Raw genomic sequence first — 20,421 nt, forward strand, 5'->3', positions numbered from 1 at the left:
CTAGGACCTTTGAGCCTGAGCCGCCATCATTCTCTCTTTTTGCTTCATTAGACATTTCCTTCCGCTGGCGTAGGCTCCCAGGTCGCCGTAGCGTGAATTGTAGGCCATGGCGACGTCACTGAAAAGCTGCAGCTCCTTCACGCAGTTCTGCTGATAACTGTGACCCTCCCTCTGGTGACAGGCCCTCATACGGTCCTGGACCACCTTCACGATCTCCTGGTCCACCTTGTAGTCTCTCCTCCACTGCATCTCGGCCTCGTAGGAGCAGAGGAAATCCCCCTCCTGGCACTGGGTCAGCTCAGGGACACGCCGGAACTTCTGGTGGTAGTAGACGGACTTGTTGCCAGCCTGGATCTTCTCCACGACACCTCTGAACGTGGTGACGGGCAGATCCACAGAGTAGTAGAAGAGTTTGGCCACAATCAGGGCCGGGTTTGGCAGTCCTGTCTGTTTCTCCGCGACCGGGGTCTGGCGAGGAGGCTCCGGGTAGGCGTCCTCATCAAAATCCGACGGCATTTGGGCTGCTGTTTTGTTTTCATCAGAACTTACGACGGAGATATATCTAAGCTGTGTGGTTCGCTTCGACAAGGAAACTAGTATCTCAAGCCAATTAATGTGTCTGGATCCTGGGTAGTGCTGATGGAATACTGATTATTAGGTGCAGGACTCAAGGGTCTTGCAATGTTGAGTCTTGACTCATGAAAAGGAGATTGGATTAAATCTGGGCTCTCTTCTGTACATTTTATACTGCCATCAGTATATAATTAATGTTTGCGTCATCCCGGTGATGTCACAATGAGTCGGCTATAGAGCGTCGCAGTCCCGCCCCGACGAGCGGCCCGGAAGAGAATTCCCCATTCATTTTCCCCATAGACGTTTCAGAAAGTAAAGACCTATAAATTCTCGGACAAAGCTAACTCGGCTGCTGACAAATCATGACAATAAACACAATTATTTGGGCCGAACAAATCATTAGAAAGAAACACGGGCAGCGGGGCAGGGTTAGGCACACCTGTTTTGTTGTTTACTGTCATGATTTGGCTTACAGGTCTTTAAATTAATACTTTTTGAAAGGTCTATAGGAAAAATTAATTGGGAAATTCTCCTCCGGGCCGCTCGTCGTCATGAAAGGGGGCAGGACTGCGACGCTCTATACCCATATATGGAGTCCCAACGTCAGCCATTCCCAAATATTAGTCCATGATGTCACACTTAGTTGAGTCAGCCAGCTCATAGTCATAGCCAAATTGAAGTTCCTTGTGACATTCCTAGTGTTTCTCGTGATTTCCCTGTGTGGGTTCGTGGAAAATAAACCTCTTGCATCTTCACTGCACTGCCTGTGCCTTTTAGTTCTGCATTTTTTTGTCCTATTTAGCATTCTAAGCACAACTTGTCATGATGTAGTTCGGGAGTTAATTCAATATAATAATTCATAATGCATTTTTGTAAGGTAGGTCCCAGAGAGACACCAAATGTTGACACAACCAACTAGGCTTAAAATAATTGATCATCTCTATGGGAAAAATGAATTGGAGAATTTTCAGTTGGTCCAGCAAAATCACGCCCACTGCTATGCTCTATACACAGATACAACTAGAAATGCACTGTCGAGCTGCCAACTGGCACTTTGCCTACAAGTCGCCCATGCATGGCCTACTTGTGCGCGAGCAGAGCACACAACTTATGCGCAGTGCTTGGCCATTCTGTTTCACGCCGCGGCTCTCCACCGTCAGCTAATGCGCTATAAGCAGACCCAAATCAAGTAATTGAAACATGACATATAGTTTATATATACTATAAACTGAAATTGATCCACATGTCTGCTGCCAAAACGGAACATCCATAATGTTTTTGTGAAGTACACCGATTCAGATTCCCAAGCTGGACAGGTTTCCATACAACGCTTCAAAGATTGATGTACAAATGACACCTGCTGTGACACACTGTGTCATTTTAATAAATATATTCCACCATATTTTGTAACAATTTGAAACTTTAGTGCATTTCTTTTAGTCTTGCCCATTTCTGGCATTATTCCAATTTAGGGGTGGGTGGGTTGATAGTTTTTCACACTGAGCATTTGGGCCAAGGTGCTGTTTTAAGTTTATACCTTTTCATTACAATTAGGTTGTGACATTGTATTATGTAAGAAACATGTTTTTAGCTCATTTTACTGCACTTAAGTTGAAGTGTTACTTTTCTTTAACAAATCAGCGTATCATGATCTGAAATGAGTATTAGGCACCAATACTTGACTTGCATGTTCACACTATCATAAGCATGTGGAATTGATGAAAATGACTAGCCTGCATGGTTTCCAGCCCATAGACCCCGCCCACTCGACTGAGCGCACTGGAGGCTCACTGGAGTCTGACAATCAGGCTAGAAAATTACACTATTGGACTAAGTATCAGCAATAACATTTACATCTTTCTTGTGTCCGATTTAATGTAATGCCCACAACATTTAGTCTCTGGTTGAGGTGAGGATCGAACAATTGGTTCACTGTTTAAACGACAAGTTTTTTTTTTTTTTTTCAACCAAGGTTCATGTTTTAGGTTGTTATTAGAAAGTGTTCATTTTTTTTCATTTGCTGCTTTCTTTCGTTTTAGCCATTTTAGACAGGGGGGAGGGGGCATTCGAACATGGGGCTAGTATTTTTTTACAAAGTATTATGGCAATTTATTTTTGTATTAATTACTATAGTCCTACTAGACCCCAGGAAATTACATCCGGCCCCAAAAGATCACAGAATCTACTGAATCTGAAGGTAGCCTACTGGGGGGAAGCCAAACTGTGTGTCATAGGCTCAATATGTCAGTTTGACACATTCAGTAGATCCCATGATCTTTTGTGGCCTAATATAATGTATTGGGGTCTAGTAGGACTAGAGTAAATAATAAAATGTTTCGCTATAATATTTTGCAAAAAATAATAAAACATATTTAGCCCCATGATCGAATGCCCCCGTCCCCCTGTCAAAAACGGCTAAATACCCTAAAACGAAAGAAATCAGCAAATGAAAAGAATTAACACTCATCTTTCACTTTCTCTAATAACCTAAAACATGAACCTTAAAGTTGTCCTTTAAAGGGTAAGGCCACTTTTTTTGAGGTTTGGGTTGTGTAGTTACTTTGCCATGATGCAACTCCAAATGTGGACAAGAAATAAAAAATAACTGCTCCAGTGATTAGAAATTGATAATTTAAAATTGCTCCTCATTGACTTACATTGTAGCTAAAACAGCTCTCAAAGTCACTCTTTTAGTACGTAAACAAACCCAAACAATGTTGATTCAGACAATATAGAGCATCACCAAAACTCATGTAGTTTTATTTTTTCATAAAAATGTTATATTCCTGTTGATTTGTCCATTTTATTGGGAAGAAAACCCGGACTGGATCCGTGGATCCGGATCCAGATCTTCAAATAGTAAAATCAACAGGAATATAACATTTTTATGAAAAAATAAAACTACATGAGTTTTGGTGATGCTCTATATTGTCTGAATCAACTTTGTTTGTGTTTGTTTACGTACTAAAAGAGTGACTTTGAGAGCTGTTTTAGCTACAATGTAAGTCAATGAGGAGCATATTTTGAATTATCAATTTCTAATCACTGGAGCAGTATTTTTTTATTTCTTGTCCACATTTGGAGTTGCATCATGGCAAAGTAACTACACAACCCAAACCTCAAAAAAAGTGGTCTTACCCTTTAAGGTGAAGTTAACGTGCACTCTGGGAAAGTCCTGCATGTATAGACTGACACCACGCTAGACAGGAACGCAAATGTCACATCCGGTGGTAAGATTTTTTTATGGCTGCCAAGGCAACTGGTCCAATCCTTAATCACATACGGACAAACATCTATGCCGATAATATCTAACTTGCGGAGGTAGCGTGCCTTGTCCATGGGCAACAGATGTTTCAACATATGGCATTGCAAATACATTTGATAACCGCTACTCTGCGCAATATTGTTTTGGAAATGCCACAAATTGCATTTCAGTGAACGAGAGCTTGAAGCTCTGAATGTGGTGTCAGTCTATACGCTTGCATGTTATGGGCATTATAAGCGTTTTTTTGTTATATGGTTGTTCGTAGTTTGGTTTACATAATAAAGTTAAGCCACATTCACCAAGATAAACGCAACATTACAAGAAAAAGTTGCCGAAACACTTTAAATGTAATAAGATTTATTAACATTTATTTACAGAAACAGATAAAAAAAAACATTTATAATTGCATACATGGAAGCGATTGAGATAGCAGGGTATCCAAGGACAAAATAATAAAATAAAACCCACACTAACTAGAACATTTAAACTCAATTTGTCTACCGAATCAAACAGAAAAGCAATAATAGGCTCCCTGACAACAAAAACAGGAGAAAAAGTGGAAGCCAAATAAAGGGCAGAGAACCCCTTTAAAGGAAATCCTTGCCATTACCGAGACCAATATAACTTGTGCCAACTAGTCAGACACGATGAACTAAACATATTATGGATGCTGTAATGGTAAACAACGTTTCAACAATGGCAACAAACATTGTGGCCTAGCAAGGAGGACCGGTTCTGTGGGTTTATATACTGTACAGCAGACAAGCAAATGACATTCAGGTGTGGGTGGTGGAGGCAGAGAGAGCATGGCAGACCTGAAACCCATGGAAAGAGACAGCTCTCTTCCAAAAATAGGCCAGAGTAAAATCACTAAATCAGTGCAATGGATCAAACAGCATGTTTTTAACGTTACCTCACCATAGAATGTTCACACTATAATACAATCATGTGAAATCTGTGAAAATTTCACTCTGGACAAAGTATCAGCAATAACATGTCTCTGTGTCTGATTTCATGTAATGTCCAGTATATTGAGCTGGTTGAGGAACACTGTTCACTGTTTAAGGTCAAGGTGAACTTTCCTTATTATAACAAGCTAAACGAGACACATTTCCAAAACATGTCTTGAATGAATGAATTTAACGTACACTGTGGAAAGGTCCTGCATGTATACTCTTGCATGTTATGGGCATTATAAGCATTTCTATCTCACAAGCATTTGTTGTATATATGGCTGTTCAGAGTTTGTGTCAATGATCTGAAATATTGATCATGATAGCCTGAATCTGTACAACATTTGCGCATTGGCATTCAGTGATTACTTTTAGTTGAAGAAATAAAATAATAATCCCTTATTTGCTACTTGAAAATGGATATGTGAGACTAATGGGCACTGTAAGTAAACAGCGTATACGTTGAGTTCTGTTCTTGGTTTAGGTAATAATGTTAAACCACATTCACCAAGATGAAGTTGTCATCTAGCCTGTTGATTTAGCAAAAGGAAGCCACGACCCCTACCGACTACTACGACCTCAGTTCAGACAAGAGGACTTTAGGAATTTAAGCATAAGCACAGGAATAGAAACAGTCTGCTGTATGACGCGTACATGTAACTATTGTTCTAGTCTTTGTAGAAGGCAAGATTAAATTATGCCTTTCATTGTTTGCTCAATTGAATGTTCACTGCAACAGGTCCTTTGAACGTAAATCCCAAGTAGAATGTAATGTTTTCATTACCAGAAGGCACTGAAGGCACATGAAGAGGGAGGATACTGAACTTCTTTTTCTTTGGACCTTCAAGGTACACGGTTCCATCTTCTGTCCACCCAGACACACATTTCAACATGTTAGCAATCTCTGGCATTTTCCATGCTTCACCGCTGTACCATTTCATCCGTTTTTCAGAGACTGAGAGCATCTTAGTAATCGTTTCAACCTTGGTTTTATGGACAATTTTGTCCAATCCACTACCATTGGTCAGAAAGAAATGTGTGTAAATTCTTCTCTTTCGTGGAGGAATGTCCTTCATCTTTGTCCAGTATTCTCTTTTCAAGTGTTCAACAGCCGTTTGAACAATTTCGTATTTGGATTCCCTAACATGATCTGTGTCATGATCCTCTGGCCAAAACAGCAAGGTGAGCAAGAAAAGTGCACTAGGAAAACATCCCTTTTTCTCAGCCGGGAATTGCCGACTGAGTGCTTGTAGATCTTTTAGTGGAGCAACCTTTTGAGACTGAGGAGATAGGCAATGCAAAGCTAGATGGGTTACTATGTAATTGACAAGATCTTTTTGATCAAAGTTGGCCTTCAATGGGTTCCTTGGGTAAAAGGAAAGGACTTTCTCAAGTACTATCACTGCATCACATTCTTTCAGTTCTGTCAGTTTTGACAGGATGGATGTTATATTGCCTCCTCCAAGGTGATAAATAAGCATGCGTTTCATGAAAGGAGTCAGACAGGCTGGGTCTGACTGACATTGCTTCATAGCAACGCTATGTGAGAAGTACTTTCCATAATCTGAAGATCTCTTCCCCAACCATGCCAAAGGATTGTTTATCTTAATTTCTGTACTTACAGTGTCCTCTTCATCTGCACTGATGTCTTTCTGGAAGTAGCTGAGTTCCTCTGAGATCCATTCCAAGGCTTCTTGCATTGTCTTATGAAGAATTTTCAAGCTATCGTGAAAGCGCTCCCAGGGCTCTCTAACTTCCTCAGGGATGTATTCTGTAACCAAGTACTTCATATATACAGAATGACCATTGTTTGTGTTTGAAAACACTTCCAATGAAGACATCAATTTCAGCAAGCTGCATCCAACCTCAACCTCAGAAAAATATCCTGAACTGTTTGTGGTTCCTGTATCTTTATTAGCTACTTTCTCACATTCTCTAAAGCACTCCAGGGCTTTCAGTGCAGTGTCCACAGCATCTGCTGTATTTTCTGCCGTCTTGGGTACCTTTTCAATGGCTTTACACTTGGCATTGAACCATTTCCTATACACCTGGCCTTTTGTGTCTAGTATGTACGAGTTGTTGGGCATCTGTTTGGCTGCCTTCTCTGCCCAGCATTTAGCCTCTTCAAACTTTTCGTGGGTATAATGAAGGCGAGCAAGTTGCTGTGCAAAAAATGCATCTTTTTGAAAAGTTTGGTATGCTTCCGTGAGCAATGCGATTGCCTTTTCAGGGTGTTCATTCTTACGCACATGCTCTATAAGAGGAGAGAACAAACTGTCCGTTTCATCCCCTTTGCTGATTCTGCAACGCTTTAAGAACAGTGCTCTCAAAACCCCCAAAAACTCTTCCTTTCCGAACCTGTGCTCAAAAAGCACATTCTCATGGAGAAGATCCATTGCCAAACTACTTTGGCTCTTTTGGTCTCCAAGAAGCTGTTGGAGGATTTCTTTGGCAACCTTGGGATGGATGATTCTGACAGATTCAATGTAAGTCTTATCATCTCGCAGGTGTATGAAGACAAGTTTAGCATGTTTACCGAGAGATTCCTCAAATGTATGTCGGCGAAACCTATCCATGTGAAAGGTTAGTGCGAGCAGCGCTTCACAATGGGACTGAGAAATGAAAGAGTTTTGGACATATGTATTAAGCAATGCCACATAGAGAATGAGGCGAGTGACAACAGATTCAAGATCAATGCCTTGGAGCAAATGTGTCACAAATTGTTCCACATACTCCGTGCTGAATTCTTCACTCATCAAAACAAATGTTAAGATGAATTCTGGCTGATACTTTTCCCCAAGAATCTCTCGTTTTCCAGCAAACTTCCTCTTCTCCTTAGAAGAGAGTTTGTGTGTCACAGAAACATTCTGTAATGGAGATTCTTTGCATTTCTTCTCTGGATCATGGGATCGTCTGCAGCTCAACAAAATGAAACAAAGTGTTCCTTGGTGGACTTGTTTGGTACGAATGGCAACCTCTAGTTCATTCCTCAGATCATCAAGATATTCTTTGTCAGAATCTTCAATGAGAAGGAGCACAGGAAGACATTTCTGAAAGTCCTCCTCATACTCTCTTAGCTGAACTGCATGTTGTGTGACAACAGAAGCAGGGTATGATGGCTTCACCACAGCACATCTTAGATCTTTCCGGTTGTTCCACAGCAGTTGCCTCGCCACAGTGCTGCCACCACTACCTGGATGATGGAAGATGTTGAAGATGCTCACAGCATTCTGATCAGTATTTTGTTTCAAGGTACCACTGAGAAGTTTAGAAGTGTCACGATAAGCATCCCTTTCAATGACCTCTCCAACATATCGATGCTCAGCAAGCCAAAAATTCAACCACGCTACTCTTCCCCCATGGTAGAACTGGCATTCTATGTTGGCTTTCTCTGCTTTGATGAATTCTTCACTCGTCTCATCACAGTGATTGATACTCAGAATTTCAAGAGAATACATCCTTTCCTCTTCGCGTGTTTCAAGAACACATTGCCCTTTTACAACCGTGGGCAAGTGCTTGGTGGATTGTGATGTTATTGGTTGGATTTGCTGCATTGTTCCATCAATGTGGCTCATTTTCATCCCTACAACACTGGAATGGTTGACAGCTTCTGTTCCACATGAACCTTCAGCGAAGCTTTGCCACTTCTGAAAGTTTTCCTCAGACTCGGATATGCAAATGATGTCATCATGGCCTTCCATATCAGTGAAAAACTCATAAAAGGTGTGCAAGAGTGGTTTCTCAACTTGTGACGTTAGAAGGAAAAGCACCAGGAATGTGCCTTTCGGCAAGATCTGTTTACAGATCAAGGACACTGATTCTCTCAGGAGAGTCATTTTTGTTTTGATCCAAGTCATTTCATCACAGGGGCTTTCGTTTCCTTTGTAGTCAGTGCGCCCATTGCAAAAGATCCAGCTTGTCTGCTCAAACAGATGCAAGTGGCTTTCAAATTCACCAATTGTCATACCATTTGGGATTTTGTAGTTCTGCATAAAATGCAAATTTGCAACATGATGCTGAAGGAAACTACTGCATAGGCCTGACTTATTTGAGTCTGGGTCAAAGTCGAACACACAGAATATGTTCATGTTCAATAGCCATTCAATGTAGGAAAGATCTTCTGGTTTGAATCGGTTTGTGACAAGTATGTACCATTTCTCTTTTTCAATGAATTTCTTGCCACTGGTCAAAAGCATTGTGAGTTTTCTGCCTAGATCTTGGCAGATGTCCGGTGTACGAAAAGACTGACCATGCTCTGCTTCCTTCCTTTGAGCATCCCTAGCTCTGACTCTGTGGTAGAAGTCACTTTGGTCTTTGTCAATCACTGTCTCAGATTTTGAGCCCACTCTCCGGTAAATTGTACCTTTCTCAAATTGGACTTTGTTGGCCTCCTCTTTGAAGTTTGGTAGGGAAACTGAATACACTGTGCCATTGACAATACTTACGGATGGTACAATGTCAACCTCTATTACATAGCTTTTCTCACTACTTGTGCGATCAATCACTTCAATGAAGCGAGGTGGACGTATACATTGGCGTACATGCTCACTGTCAGAGAGAGTGAAGCTCCTCTCAATGTGATCTAATGCATCTACATACATGTCTTTTTCTTTCACAGGGACCCCAATGATCTCACCGTGTGTGTACCCTGCATCATCTCTGCTGTCCATCACACCAAAGTGAATTGTGCCATTTGATCTCATATTCATACAGCCAGTACCAAATTTGAGAACCTCTTTGGCAAATTTAGCTTGTAATCTTACGCGGTCCAATGTAGCAGCTGTAGCAAAGGACTTGTATTCATGACAAGGATTAATCAGATCAAAAACACCAGACTCAGGCTCCAAAACCCTGTGTTTTACATACGTAAAATCACTGCCATCTTTGTCAAAAGGTCGTGGTTTGCAGTCCTCCTTTGAGGTCAACACACAGACAGAATGTTCCTGGACAGTTTGTTTTTCACCTAGCACACCTTGATCTGTCTCTACAATATCTACAGGGTGAGCTTCATTTCCCCCTGGAAGACATTGACCGGATTTCTGTTTGTTTTTCTTAATTCCCTTTTCACTTTTTCGGACACTTAATTTATTTTGCTGACCTGGGGTGGTGTCAGGGCCTTTAATAAGTTCATCTCTCTTATTGATTAGCAAAAGGGCAGGCCCTGATTTCATACCAATCTCTTCCCTTAAATAGTCCTTTGTCAGTGTGAGGAGAACTGGTCCATTAACGTCTTCCTCGTGCAGTTTCTTGACGTACTGTTCTTTGACTCCGACAGTTCTTAGCCAGGAGCTTACCTGAGATTCTGTCCAGTTCTCAGGCTGCTCGGGTTCACCAGCTGTAAGGCAGAGAGACAAAAGAACAGCATTGGTTGTTTGTTACCAGAGGATACCAGAACAAAATATGTGCGAGGTGAAAGGGACAATCAGTTGAGATGATCAATCAATACAGGAAGTTACTGTACTTTCCGAGAGAAAAATACTTGAATGTGAGTTTTCGCATTTTCCCATATAAGTCGATTATAATGATTGTGAAAAAAGGTCATCGTTACGACCTCCATAATATAATGGTCAATGCCAATGAAAATACAGAGCGATTGGTGGCAGTGAGTGATTCTCCACCGAACAGACTACTACAGATTACTAAAGACTGGCAGTGCAATGAAGTCGCCTGATCAGTCGGTTGGAAGGTGGTGAAAAATAGCCTATGGCTCAACAACAAGCCCGCTGCTATGCGATGGTTGGGAAGCTTTCGACACGTTCCAACACTTACCGCCCCCGGCGTCATGCAGTAGAGAACTACCTTAACAGTGTGTTATCTGCCCACAGATGCACACATTCACTAACAGTGTGATCTCTGGTAAGTTACTTACCAGAGTTCTGTGTCATCGCCTGTTCCGGAGAATGGGTAGCGGTGTCCTCTCTAGGAGAATGGGTACCGGTGTCCTCCCTAGGCAAACTCTGAACACAAACAGAAACACAGATACACTGTAATTGTGAGTCTTTAGGACGCACGCATGCACTCACGCACACTTAACTATAATGAATGTATACTGTATGCTTTCATGCCTATCCGTCGTACGTTGGTGTTGTGCGTTGAGAATATCCGACCTACAAGCTCACAACACGTTGCAAGGCGCCACATTGCGTGAGCTTCTATGTCTGCTATTTCTGATACTCAACACTGCCATACGACAAAGCACAAATCTAGCTTTACACAGCTGTCTGCGTCTCCTTCTAATCAACATAGGAACAGAGCTCAGAGTCTGCTACGTTCACTTGGTGTTATGATAAACAGAACCGGCCCGGGGTTTAAATGATGCGACAGAGTCACACAAATAGTTTACTCATGCCCACTTCATTGAATGACATCTCTGCATGATAGAGTAGTATATTATTTAGTAAACTATAAAACAGGAACAGATTGTAGTAGTGTAACACGGTGTAAATTGTGTAATTATCAGTAGCCTATATTCTTGTGACATTACTTATAATATGGCTATGGCCATTTATCCAAATATAATCCTGTCGGTCAAGGTGGCCAGGCCCAAAAAGTGTCTAGCGGGAAAAACCTGTCACCAGCTAAGATCCACTGAATGTTGTCCATCACTGCATGGTGGTGAGCTAGCAAAACTAAATGCCTGGTTTACTGAAGTCAGATAGAGGCAAATCAAAGTAACCTTACCTCTGCCACAGATCTCGATTCCCGAGGTAGAGACTTTGACACCCCAAGTGGTGGTGAGCTAATTGGTCCAATACTGTGAAGGGTGGTGATGGGAGGGGGAGGGGGGGGGGGATAAGCGGAGGAAAGGATGGCACATTTATAGTCGATTAATGCAGCGATTAATGGACCACAATGGAAACAAGCTTTGGCTTTTTGTGTATGACCCATTTTGTTATTATTACTAATATTATTTTTTATAAAACTGTAGTGATTACCTGTGGCTGAAAGTGACAGGTCTTTGAGAGGACGCCGTGTTGGACTCAGCCTTCTGGGTCTGTCCCTCTGGCCCCTCCTCCTCTCCCTCCAGAGGGTTCATCCCCTTCTCTCCCGGATCTGTTGCAGCACAGAAATGTAACACAGTCATGCTAGTCAGTGACTGTTAGTACCCTGTAAAACCATGGGTGTACATGTAACCCTCAAAAGTATCCATTTGTAGCTCAGTATTTATCAAAACAGAACTTGTCTTAGTAACATATAATATTGTGAAGATAACGTTACTGTAAAATAACAAAAAATATATAATACTAATGTTGGATATTATGTAGTTGATACTAATTTAGGTCCCTGCACACGGCTGGGATAAGGATCAGCGTCTCCAAATCTGAGGCTATGGTTCTCAGCAGGAAACCGGTGGATTGTGCAGTCCAGGTAGGGAATGAGGCATTACCCCAGGTGAAGTTCAAGTTCAAGTATCTCAGGGTCTTGTTCACGAGTGAGGGGAGGACGGAGAAGGAGATCAGCCGGAGAATCGGAGCAGCAGGGGCGGTATTGCAGTCGCTGTACCGCACTGTTGTGGCGAAAAGAGTTGAGCCAGAATGCAACGCTCTCTGTCTACCGAGCAATCTTCGTTCCTACTCTCACCTATGGTCATGAAGTATGACACATACTTTCTTTCATGACCGAAAGAATAAGGTCGCGAATACAAGCGGCCGGAATGAGTTGTCTCCGACGGGTGGCTAGCATCTCCCTTAGAGATAGGGTGAGAAGTTCAGTCACACGGGAGAGACTCAGAGTCTTCACCTTCACCTGGAAAGGAGCCAGCTTAGGTGGTCCGGGCATCTGGTTAGGATGCCTCAGACCTAGGCGCAGATGGAGGTATTACATCGATTCACTGGCCTTGGGACGTCTCGGGATCCCCCAGGAGGAAGTCACTAATGTTGCTCTGGAGAGGGAAGTCTGGAGCTCTCTGGTAGAGCTGTTGCCCCCACGACCCGACTAGGGATAAGCGGTTGAAGATGGATAGTCTCTGCACACTGCTGCGTTTTTCGGATTTTCAGCTGCGTTTTTCCATCGGTTTTCCGCAAAACACGTCCAGTGTGCAACGACCTTAACTGTTAGAGCTGTCTTGATTACAAAATAAGTTGAGGTTTAATTGTCACACAATTAATTGCGATTAACGATTTGTGTTTTTTGCATTCAACATTTGAATGTTACAATTTGTCAAAATTGCACAGAGAAGATATGACAATATAAGATATTTATAAAATAATGTTATTATTATAATGTTTTTGCAAAAAAATAAAGAAATTGTGGAAATAGTTGATCCACATCTATTTCTGTTATTTTTGAAAAATGTATGAACATTTTTCAACATGGAAATGATTGACGATAATGCAAAAAATTGTTGTGATTATCTCAACTAATTGCAATTAGGCGATTATGTAATAATTGTGAGAGGCCTACTAACTGTTGAGGACTTCCATGTGAGCATGCACGACTGTTCAATTAGATTCTTCAATTAACGTATGGGAACATGAGCCTGCTCCAAGTCTTTGGTATGCACAGTGCGGCATAACAATGCTCAGACATTTGATTTTCCACTTCCGCTAGATGGCGCTGTTGTGATCTGAGTAATCTCAGAGTTTTCTCAGAGGGACATACGGAAGGAGAAGGGTTTCCAAGTCGGTTCCAGATCATAAAACTGCAAAACAATTTGATCTACTTTAACTACTGCTTATGGGGGATGTATCACCTTAAAGGGATAGTTCAGATTTGTTTTACTTAAGCTGTATAAAATGCTTGCCATTAATATAGTGATTAGAACTGTATTAATTGATTGCCCGAGTCTCGCGGTGGGAGTTCTGCTCTGGTTTTGGTGAAATATCAAGTAGTTCCGGTCATTTTGTGGGGGGCACGCATCTTAAAAGTAAATTAATCCACAAAACTAACGTCATTTGTATTGTTGACCTATTTCTAAAATATGAATGCAACTTTTGTTAATTTTTTATCCTACTATCACACGGAACTATGTTTTTTGTGTCCATATCACTAGGCCCAAAAAATAGTTCCAAACTTCCATGTGATAGAGGGGTAGGTCAACAACAATACAAATTACGTTAGTTTTATGAATTCATTTACTTTTACTGCATGGCCCCCACCAAATGACAGGAACTGCTTAATATTGACCAAAACCAGAGCAGAACTCCCACCACGGGACTCGGGCAATCAATGAATACAGTTGCAACAACTAAATTAATGGCAAGTATTTCATACAGCTTAAGTAAAAAAAATCTGAACTTATCCCTTTAACCCATTTAGACCTGAAGCCGATTCTATAAAAAAAAAAGTATTCTAAATACAGTTTTCTGAAAAACCTACACTGTATGTTACTATTATGTCAGTGGTGCTCAACCTTTTTCATGTCAAGGACATTTTCATGTTTTTTTCAAAAATAGCAGATCTACAAGCTCAGATGAGCTTGTATAAGATAATGCTTAAAACACCAAAAGGGGTTCCCGACCGTCCAGGTCACCTATAGGACGTTAGGTCCCTTAGGTCCTAACTAAGGTGACATCCATTCCTACGCACATCACATGTCTAGTTTTGCCCCTGCGGGCTGCGAGCATATACCTGCCAACTCTTAAGACTCCTTTGACCATTTCTCCTGCACTACTCCTGTACCAAGTTACCAACCCATGGGTCAAAGGCCCATATACCGCCCCACACACACATCACTGATATGCAGCCAAGGCCATGATAACATTAATGCAATGGGTTTTTTATATGCCAAATGGCCCTGGCAGTATTTGGCAGGTGTGAGAGCTCTCTCTCTCTCTCTCTCTCCATGCCACGCCATTTAAAAACCCTCGAGTGCATATATATCGATGCTCTGCGTCAAAGTAATGGAGCTCCTCTTTTTTGTCTGCCTGAGAGCATATAGTTTATTATTTAAGTTCTGTAAACTGAAAATGTTGTATGGATGAACCACAGTGCCTAGTGTAGGCTAGATTCAGAGACAGTTGATTGAGTATACTGTTCCAAATCCTTATGCAAACAGTTCAAGTTATGTTGCTCTCTGTGTTAATAAGAATAATAATATTAATTCATAATTAATAATTATTTGTTGATTTGTTAAATAAACAGAATACTACAGGTATGTTAACAAATGTATATCCGCTTTCTGTCATTTATCTTTCCATTTCCACAACAATATACAGGAAAACATAGCATATTTTTGACATAGTTCGAATGGTGATTAATCATGATTAATTCATTTTTAAGCTGTGATTAATCTTATTAAAAAATGAAATCATTTGACAGCCCTATAATTTTATTCATGGTACCTACACAACCATGGAGAGTATGGAAAAGTACAGAATTTAATTTCAGTAATTTCCAACTCTGGATAAACTATGGAAAAAAAGAAAAGAGCATGGGAAAACAATGTATAGACCTACTTCCGGAGGAGACTATTACCCCTATATTCTGTTTCTAACATTTATACTTTTTCAAAATTGATCTTACAAGCTGTGTTTGTTCTTCCTTTACACATGCTATGAGAAAAGTAAACAGGCTATATTTTCTGCAACCTAGCCTATAGTATTTGTTCCATGGTTGCCAGTTTGCCACTCAATCAGTAACATATCATCCAAATTGCAAGGGGTCATCATAATAAATCATTAATGTAGCCTACTTACCCATTATAACTTCCAATGCTTGGCTACAACTTCACCACAGGAACAGATTGATCATGAAGATGAATCTAATAAAAGAGAATGTTACATTTAATTCAACAGAGTTGGAGAGAGAGAGAGAGAGAGAGAGAGAGAAAAAAAAGAGAGCTACAAAGAAAGAGAGTGCCGCTGTCAGACAAGATGGGGCGTTTTCTTTTCTTAATACCAAACGAAAAGTGTTGTAATGCAACAATAGTTTATCGTGAATATAGCAACAGACCAGGGGAGGCGGCATAGATAGACATTATAGACCTGAGTCTGACAGACAGAATATACATCAACAGCAATATTTGAACAGGTGCCCTGCAGCAGCCCACTCTCTTCCTCGCTTATTAGTCGCGCTAAATGTTAAGTTGTTGTGAGTTGTGACAATGCAATAACAAAACATAAAAAGTTTCAGTAAACCAAAATATCGATAGGCATACGTAATTAATCCTACTTACCATGATGTGCAAGTATAGCTGCCTACACTTTACACTGTTGTTGTAATTGTAACTTGTATAATTAAGGAGAAAGATGCGTCGGCGGCGACTCGAGTGTATACACAGGCAGTCCTTATCAGAATACCAACTGCGACACTGCGGGCTGGAAAGAAATGTGTTCAATGCATCCGGGTGCGTAACGTTCATGTATAAAACGACTCGAGAAAGTTTCGTTTTACGAGGAAAGGGAAACCTCATGTCATGTCACTCATAGGCAGAACACTGAGAAAAGGGATAGTTTGAGGCTATGGGCTCCTCCCAGTCCCAACCCCTGGCCAAACTAGCCCCATCCCTCCATCTGTGACCAATGTTGGGAAGCAGTTTAACAAGTCAATCTGGGACCAATCGACAAAAAAGGAAAAACACCGCTGCTTGTTTCACATGTTATCTAGTCATGGTTCATGCCTCGTATAAACATTCGGATTTCAAATATAAAGTACTCACAATTTGTCCCACGGGTGTTAGTTAGTTGCTGCACCAGCGATTAGAATTGCTGCATCCCGCGTTGTTTAATAAAAAGCATTTTTATTCGAGCTGTTATTTTGCCATTGGCTTTCAACTACGCGCCCCTATCGGTCGGGAGGAGGGTGGCACTCGGTGTGTTCGATATAGGTACGCTGACCGCCTTGCCAATACAGACTAATAGGCGAGTGCGCGCCCGGTGTGCAACCGTAAATTTCCCAAAGGAACCCCGTTTGAAAAAAGTAGCCAGGGCGCTCGGATAAAAATGCTTTTTATTAAACAACGCGGGAGGCAGCAATGCTAATCGCTGGTGCAGCAACTAACTAACACCCGTGGGACAAATTGTGAGTACTTTATATTTGAAATCCGAATGTTTATATATACGTTTTTGTTGTGAATGTAGCGAGCGCCAAAAACAGAGTGCAGTTAAGTCATGACTGTCATGATAATCATCATGGCAGTCAAATTCAAATTCAAAGGGCTTTATTGGCTTGAGAAAACATACATTTACATTGCCAAAGCAAGGCAGGCAGTCATGTTTCAGGGCCACATGTGAGTGATTATAACAAAGTATTAGCCAGTTGATCTGTAGTCTAGCCTAACTTGGTGGTTATATTTATATTTGTGTAGTGACTGATTATTAGTGAGTCAAGCAGACTGCCTATTTGGTGTCCCCCCCCCCCCCCCCACACACTATAAAGTCAACTTTATAATTATTACAAATCGCTTTTTAATTTCAAGGACCCCCAATTTAATATGAAAATTATGCATTTGCCCACTCACTGTCCTCCATATATATTTTTTATTGTTTATCTCAGAGACCCAAACTGTCTGTAGGCTACTGTACTACCGAGTTACAGACCTGTGGGTACTAACTATCAATCAACGTGGTTCCAAGAGGTCCCCAGACCTCACAGAAGACCACTGGTGTAAAGGGGCATTTGGGCCCATGGCTCTCCTGGTCCTGTCGGGGGCTTCACAGTTCACACCACTAGACCAATGAATTGCATTTCTATAGCACTTTTCCAAGTGCTCAAAGCGCTTTACAATGGTTCATTCATTCATACATTGGGAGGTGAAGACTAGCCCCATCAGTGACCTCCCCTGGAACATGCATGAACATAGACATGTTACACCTGTATAAGAGAAGATGTGTTGCTTCTACAACTAATATTGTTGGGGACACCCCTGGAACACCACCTCAAGGACCCCTGCAGGTCCCTGGACCACAGATATAACTAGAAAAAGTGCCCATTTCTGGGCACAGGTCTCCACCAGGAGGATAGGACTGTGTGTGATGTTTGGCCAAATGTTTAGGAGTAATAAAACATGTTTTAGTTTTTGGAACAATTTTCTTCATTTTGTTGAGGAAATGCAGATCCAGATCACTCATAGCATCTCTGAGGATATAATTCTGGATGAGCAGGACAATTTTCTACAAAATGGGCCAAAATGAGCCAATCAGTGTAGAATCTGAGAAATCCAACAGACTCGTCTTGATCACATGACTACAGAGATCGCGTGAGCTTTGGAAGCCAATCTTAATCGGGATGAAAGATGGGAAATGGTGCAGATCCGTGTTCATCACATGACTATGGAGATTTTGTATAACGAATTGTGTGACGTATGGATAAAATGTGTACGAGTAATCTACAGAAATGTGTTTTGGCTAAATCGGCCTGGTGGTGGCGCTATAACAGGCCGTTGAGGAATATTTGGGGCAGAGGTTTGTCGTTGGCATCCAGGGAGTGTGTGTGCAAAGTTTGGCATGCATCGAGCCAACGGTGCCGGAGATTAACGGAAGGAAGCACGCACACACGCACGTACGCGCACGCACACACACACACACACACACACACACACGGATGGAGTGCAAAACATACTCTCTCCCCATGCCTTCGGCCTGGTGGAGACAATAATAACAAAACATACTCTCTCCCCATGCCTTCGGCCTGGTGGAGACAACCAGTGCCGTGGGAGAGCACAAATGGGGCTCTCACTTTAATACCATCAGTCATTGATTGATACATTGCTTAATTGTAAGAACACTAACAGTTTGTAGAAAAAGGCACGGTTCACTGCATTGCTTTGCCTGCACATGCGGCATATCTGTAATATCACACGAGCAGAGCCACACCGCCAAACTAAATGCAATGTCATTGCAATAAAGGGTAAATGGTTCAACCTGAGCTGAAGTGTAATGAAAGTTTCATTACACTTTGTTTGTGTTTCATTTAATGAAACACAAACAATCACACCATCATGTGTGTGAGCGCTGGCTTTGGAGTCCAGCACAGTTGTTGACTTACTCAAATTTTTGACCCCACAGCATAGATAAGAATTGGCTAGATGGCTCGCCCGCAAATATTACATACACACATACTTTTATTTTTTCCGTGTTGCTTTGAATGTCTCTCTGTCATTCTGTATCTGCAGTTATTTTTTTCCCTTGTCAAGTTGCCCTACCTTTTTAACTGCTGCACTGCTTTAGTGCCTGAACTTCCCCCGGAGTCTTATCTCGTATCTTATTACGCCCATATGTAGCCTTGTCAGCTGGCTCTGAGCTCAATGTAGCCTACATGAGGTGAAAGTTGAAAACTGCATTCAGAATTTAATCTGAACACCATTTGGAATAAAGGTGTGTGCAGTGTTGTTTTCGTCTATGACGTCTACTATGACGAAAAATGTTCGTTGACTACCTTTTTTCCCTGACAAAAACTACATAAAAACTAAATATAAACAAAGCCATGATGACTAAAACTATGACAAAATATGTCGATTTAGTCAACAAATAAAAACTAGACTAAAATGTTAGGGTGGACACGAAATCTAGTGGACACGAGATCCAGAATAAGTAAAAGACAAGTCATTTTACACTTGGTTGCATGCTGAAAATAGCCGATCTACAAGCTCACAACGCACCACGCTGCGACGCATTGTGAGCTTGTAGATCTGCTATTTTCAGAAAGTGTAAAATCAGTCATTTTGATTCCATCAAGGCCAGACAAAATACATTTTAGTCAACTAAATCAACAGTATATTTAGTTTAAGTACTAGTATGTACTTGAACCGTGCATCTAAGCGACAATACAGTGAATCTGAATGGACAGCGAAACATACAGTATTTAGCATGATGATCATATTCACATTTGTACTTTTACAGCAAGCACAGTGTAATTGAAAAAGGCACATCACATCACATCTGATTATCCATGAGCCAAATCTGAATCAATCTTGTACAAGCTCTTAAAAAGTCAAAAGAAAAATAACATTTAACAATAATTGCATTATTTTTTAAACCTGTGCTCCTCCTGAAAGCTAAATCAACATAAAACATGAACAAACAAACAAAAAGCTACAACATCACTTTGATATTCGCCACACAAGCCAGGTATTGTGGGAAGTACCAGAACACTAGGCTATAATTAAGTATTGTGTACCATAGGCCTATTCATATTATAAATTCACAAAAATAATTTATGAAGACTGGGAGAAATGGATGAATGTCAAAAAGGCCCCACAGTGACACTTGCAGGAAGGTTTTGGTATGACAACACTTGAGTCGTAGGCTACACAGTACAGTAGACTCTTGGTAATATATGAATCAACTACAATTGAACGTTGGTCAGTAAAATGAGTACTTGAGTTAAAGTACTGCAGTACACGCTTTTAAAAAATATTAAATTAATATTTTTTTGTAGTAAAATGTACATGCTTTTAAATTTTTTATCACATTAAATAGTAAATACACACTAAATATTACACCCGTGTTGACCCTGCTGTGACATGTGAACATGGCTGCTGGGAAAGGGGTCTATTGTATCCTCAAGTCAAGGCTTTGCAAATTAATATTCATAATCATGCTTTTCAAAGAACACATGAATAATTTATTGAACGTATTTAAAAGCAGGTGAAGTGTCTTTGCCAGTGGAGACACAGTCTGACCAGGTTTCTTTTATCACATGGATAAGATCTCTGACACCACGGCGTCCGTCATATCGACCAAAACGTGA

General features: G+C 41.0%; 2 protein-coding genes across 3 annotated transcripts; both read right to left on the bottom strand.

Annotated features, from left to right (window-relative positions):
• On the bottom strand, positions 1-516 carry LOC308323495 (NADH dehydrogenase [ubiquinone] 1 beta subcomplex subunit 10-like; the record flags this gene model as incomplete). The annotated part of the gene is made up of 1 exon (XM_080775223.1): positions 1-516. The coding sequence occupies one exon, from the start codon at positions 514-516 to the stop codon at positions 1-3; it is 516 nt and encodes a 171-aa protein (XP_080631349.1).
• Positions 517-4,839: 4,323 nt separating this feature from the next.
• LOC308323204 (sterile alpha motif domain-containing protein 9-like) lies at positions 4,840-16,018 on the bottom strand. Of its 2 annotated transcripts, XM_080774881.1 has the most exons (6): positions 15,908-16,018; positions 15,429-15,493; positions 11,727-11,844; positions 11,473-11,545; positions 10,661-10,748; positions 4,840-10,126 (listed from the first exon to the last, which is right to left on the bottom strand). In XM_080774881.1, the coding sequence occupies exons 2-6, from the start codon at positions 15,430-15,432 to the stop codon at positions 5,496-5,498; spliced, it is 4,914 nt and encodes a 1,637-aa protein (XP_080631007.1). In that variant the 5' UTR covers positions 15,433-15,493; positions 15,908-16,018; the 3' UTR covers positions 4,840-5,495. The 2 variants fall into 2 exon arrangements, with proteins under 2 accessions (XP_080631007.1, XP_080631008.1); XM_080774882.1 differs by lacking the exons at positions 11,727-11,844; positions 15,429-15,493; positions 15,908-16,018 and having other exon boundaries at positions 10,661-10,746; positions 11,473-11,542.
• Positions 16,019-20,421: the final 4,403 nt, after the last annotated feature.

The sequence above is a fragment of the Protomyctophum bolini genome (assembly GCF_963924005.1).
Source record: "Protomyctophum bolini genome assembly, chromosome: 11".
In the NCBI taxonomy this organism is placed as follows: domain Eukaryota; kingdom Metazoa; phylum Chordata; class Actinopteri; order Myctophiformes; family Myctophidae; genus Protomyctophum; species Protomyctophum bolini.

What these genes read in the sequence shown, in the direction of transcription:
- LOC308323204 (XM_080774881.1), bottom strand. An exon ending in CCTGTCACTTTCAGCCACAG is followed by an intron (nt 11,546 to 11,726) that starts GTAATCACTACA and finishes CACCCTTCACAG; the next exon opens with TATTGGACCAATTAGCTCAC. An exon ending in GGCGATGACACAGAACTCTG is followed by an intron (nt 10,127 to 10,660) that starts GTAAGTAACTTA and finishes TCTGCCTTACAG; the next exon opens with CTGGTGAACCCGAGCAGCCT.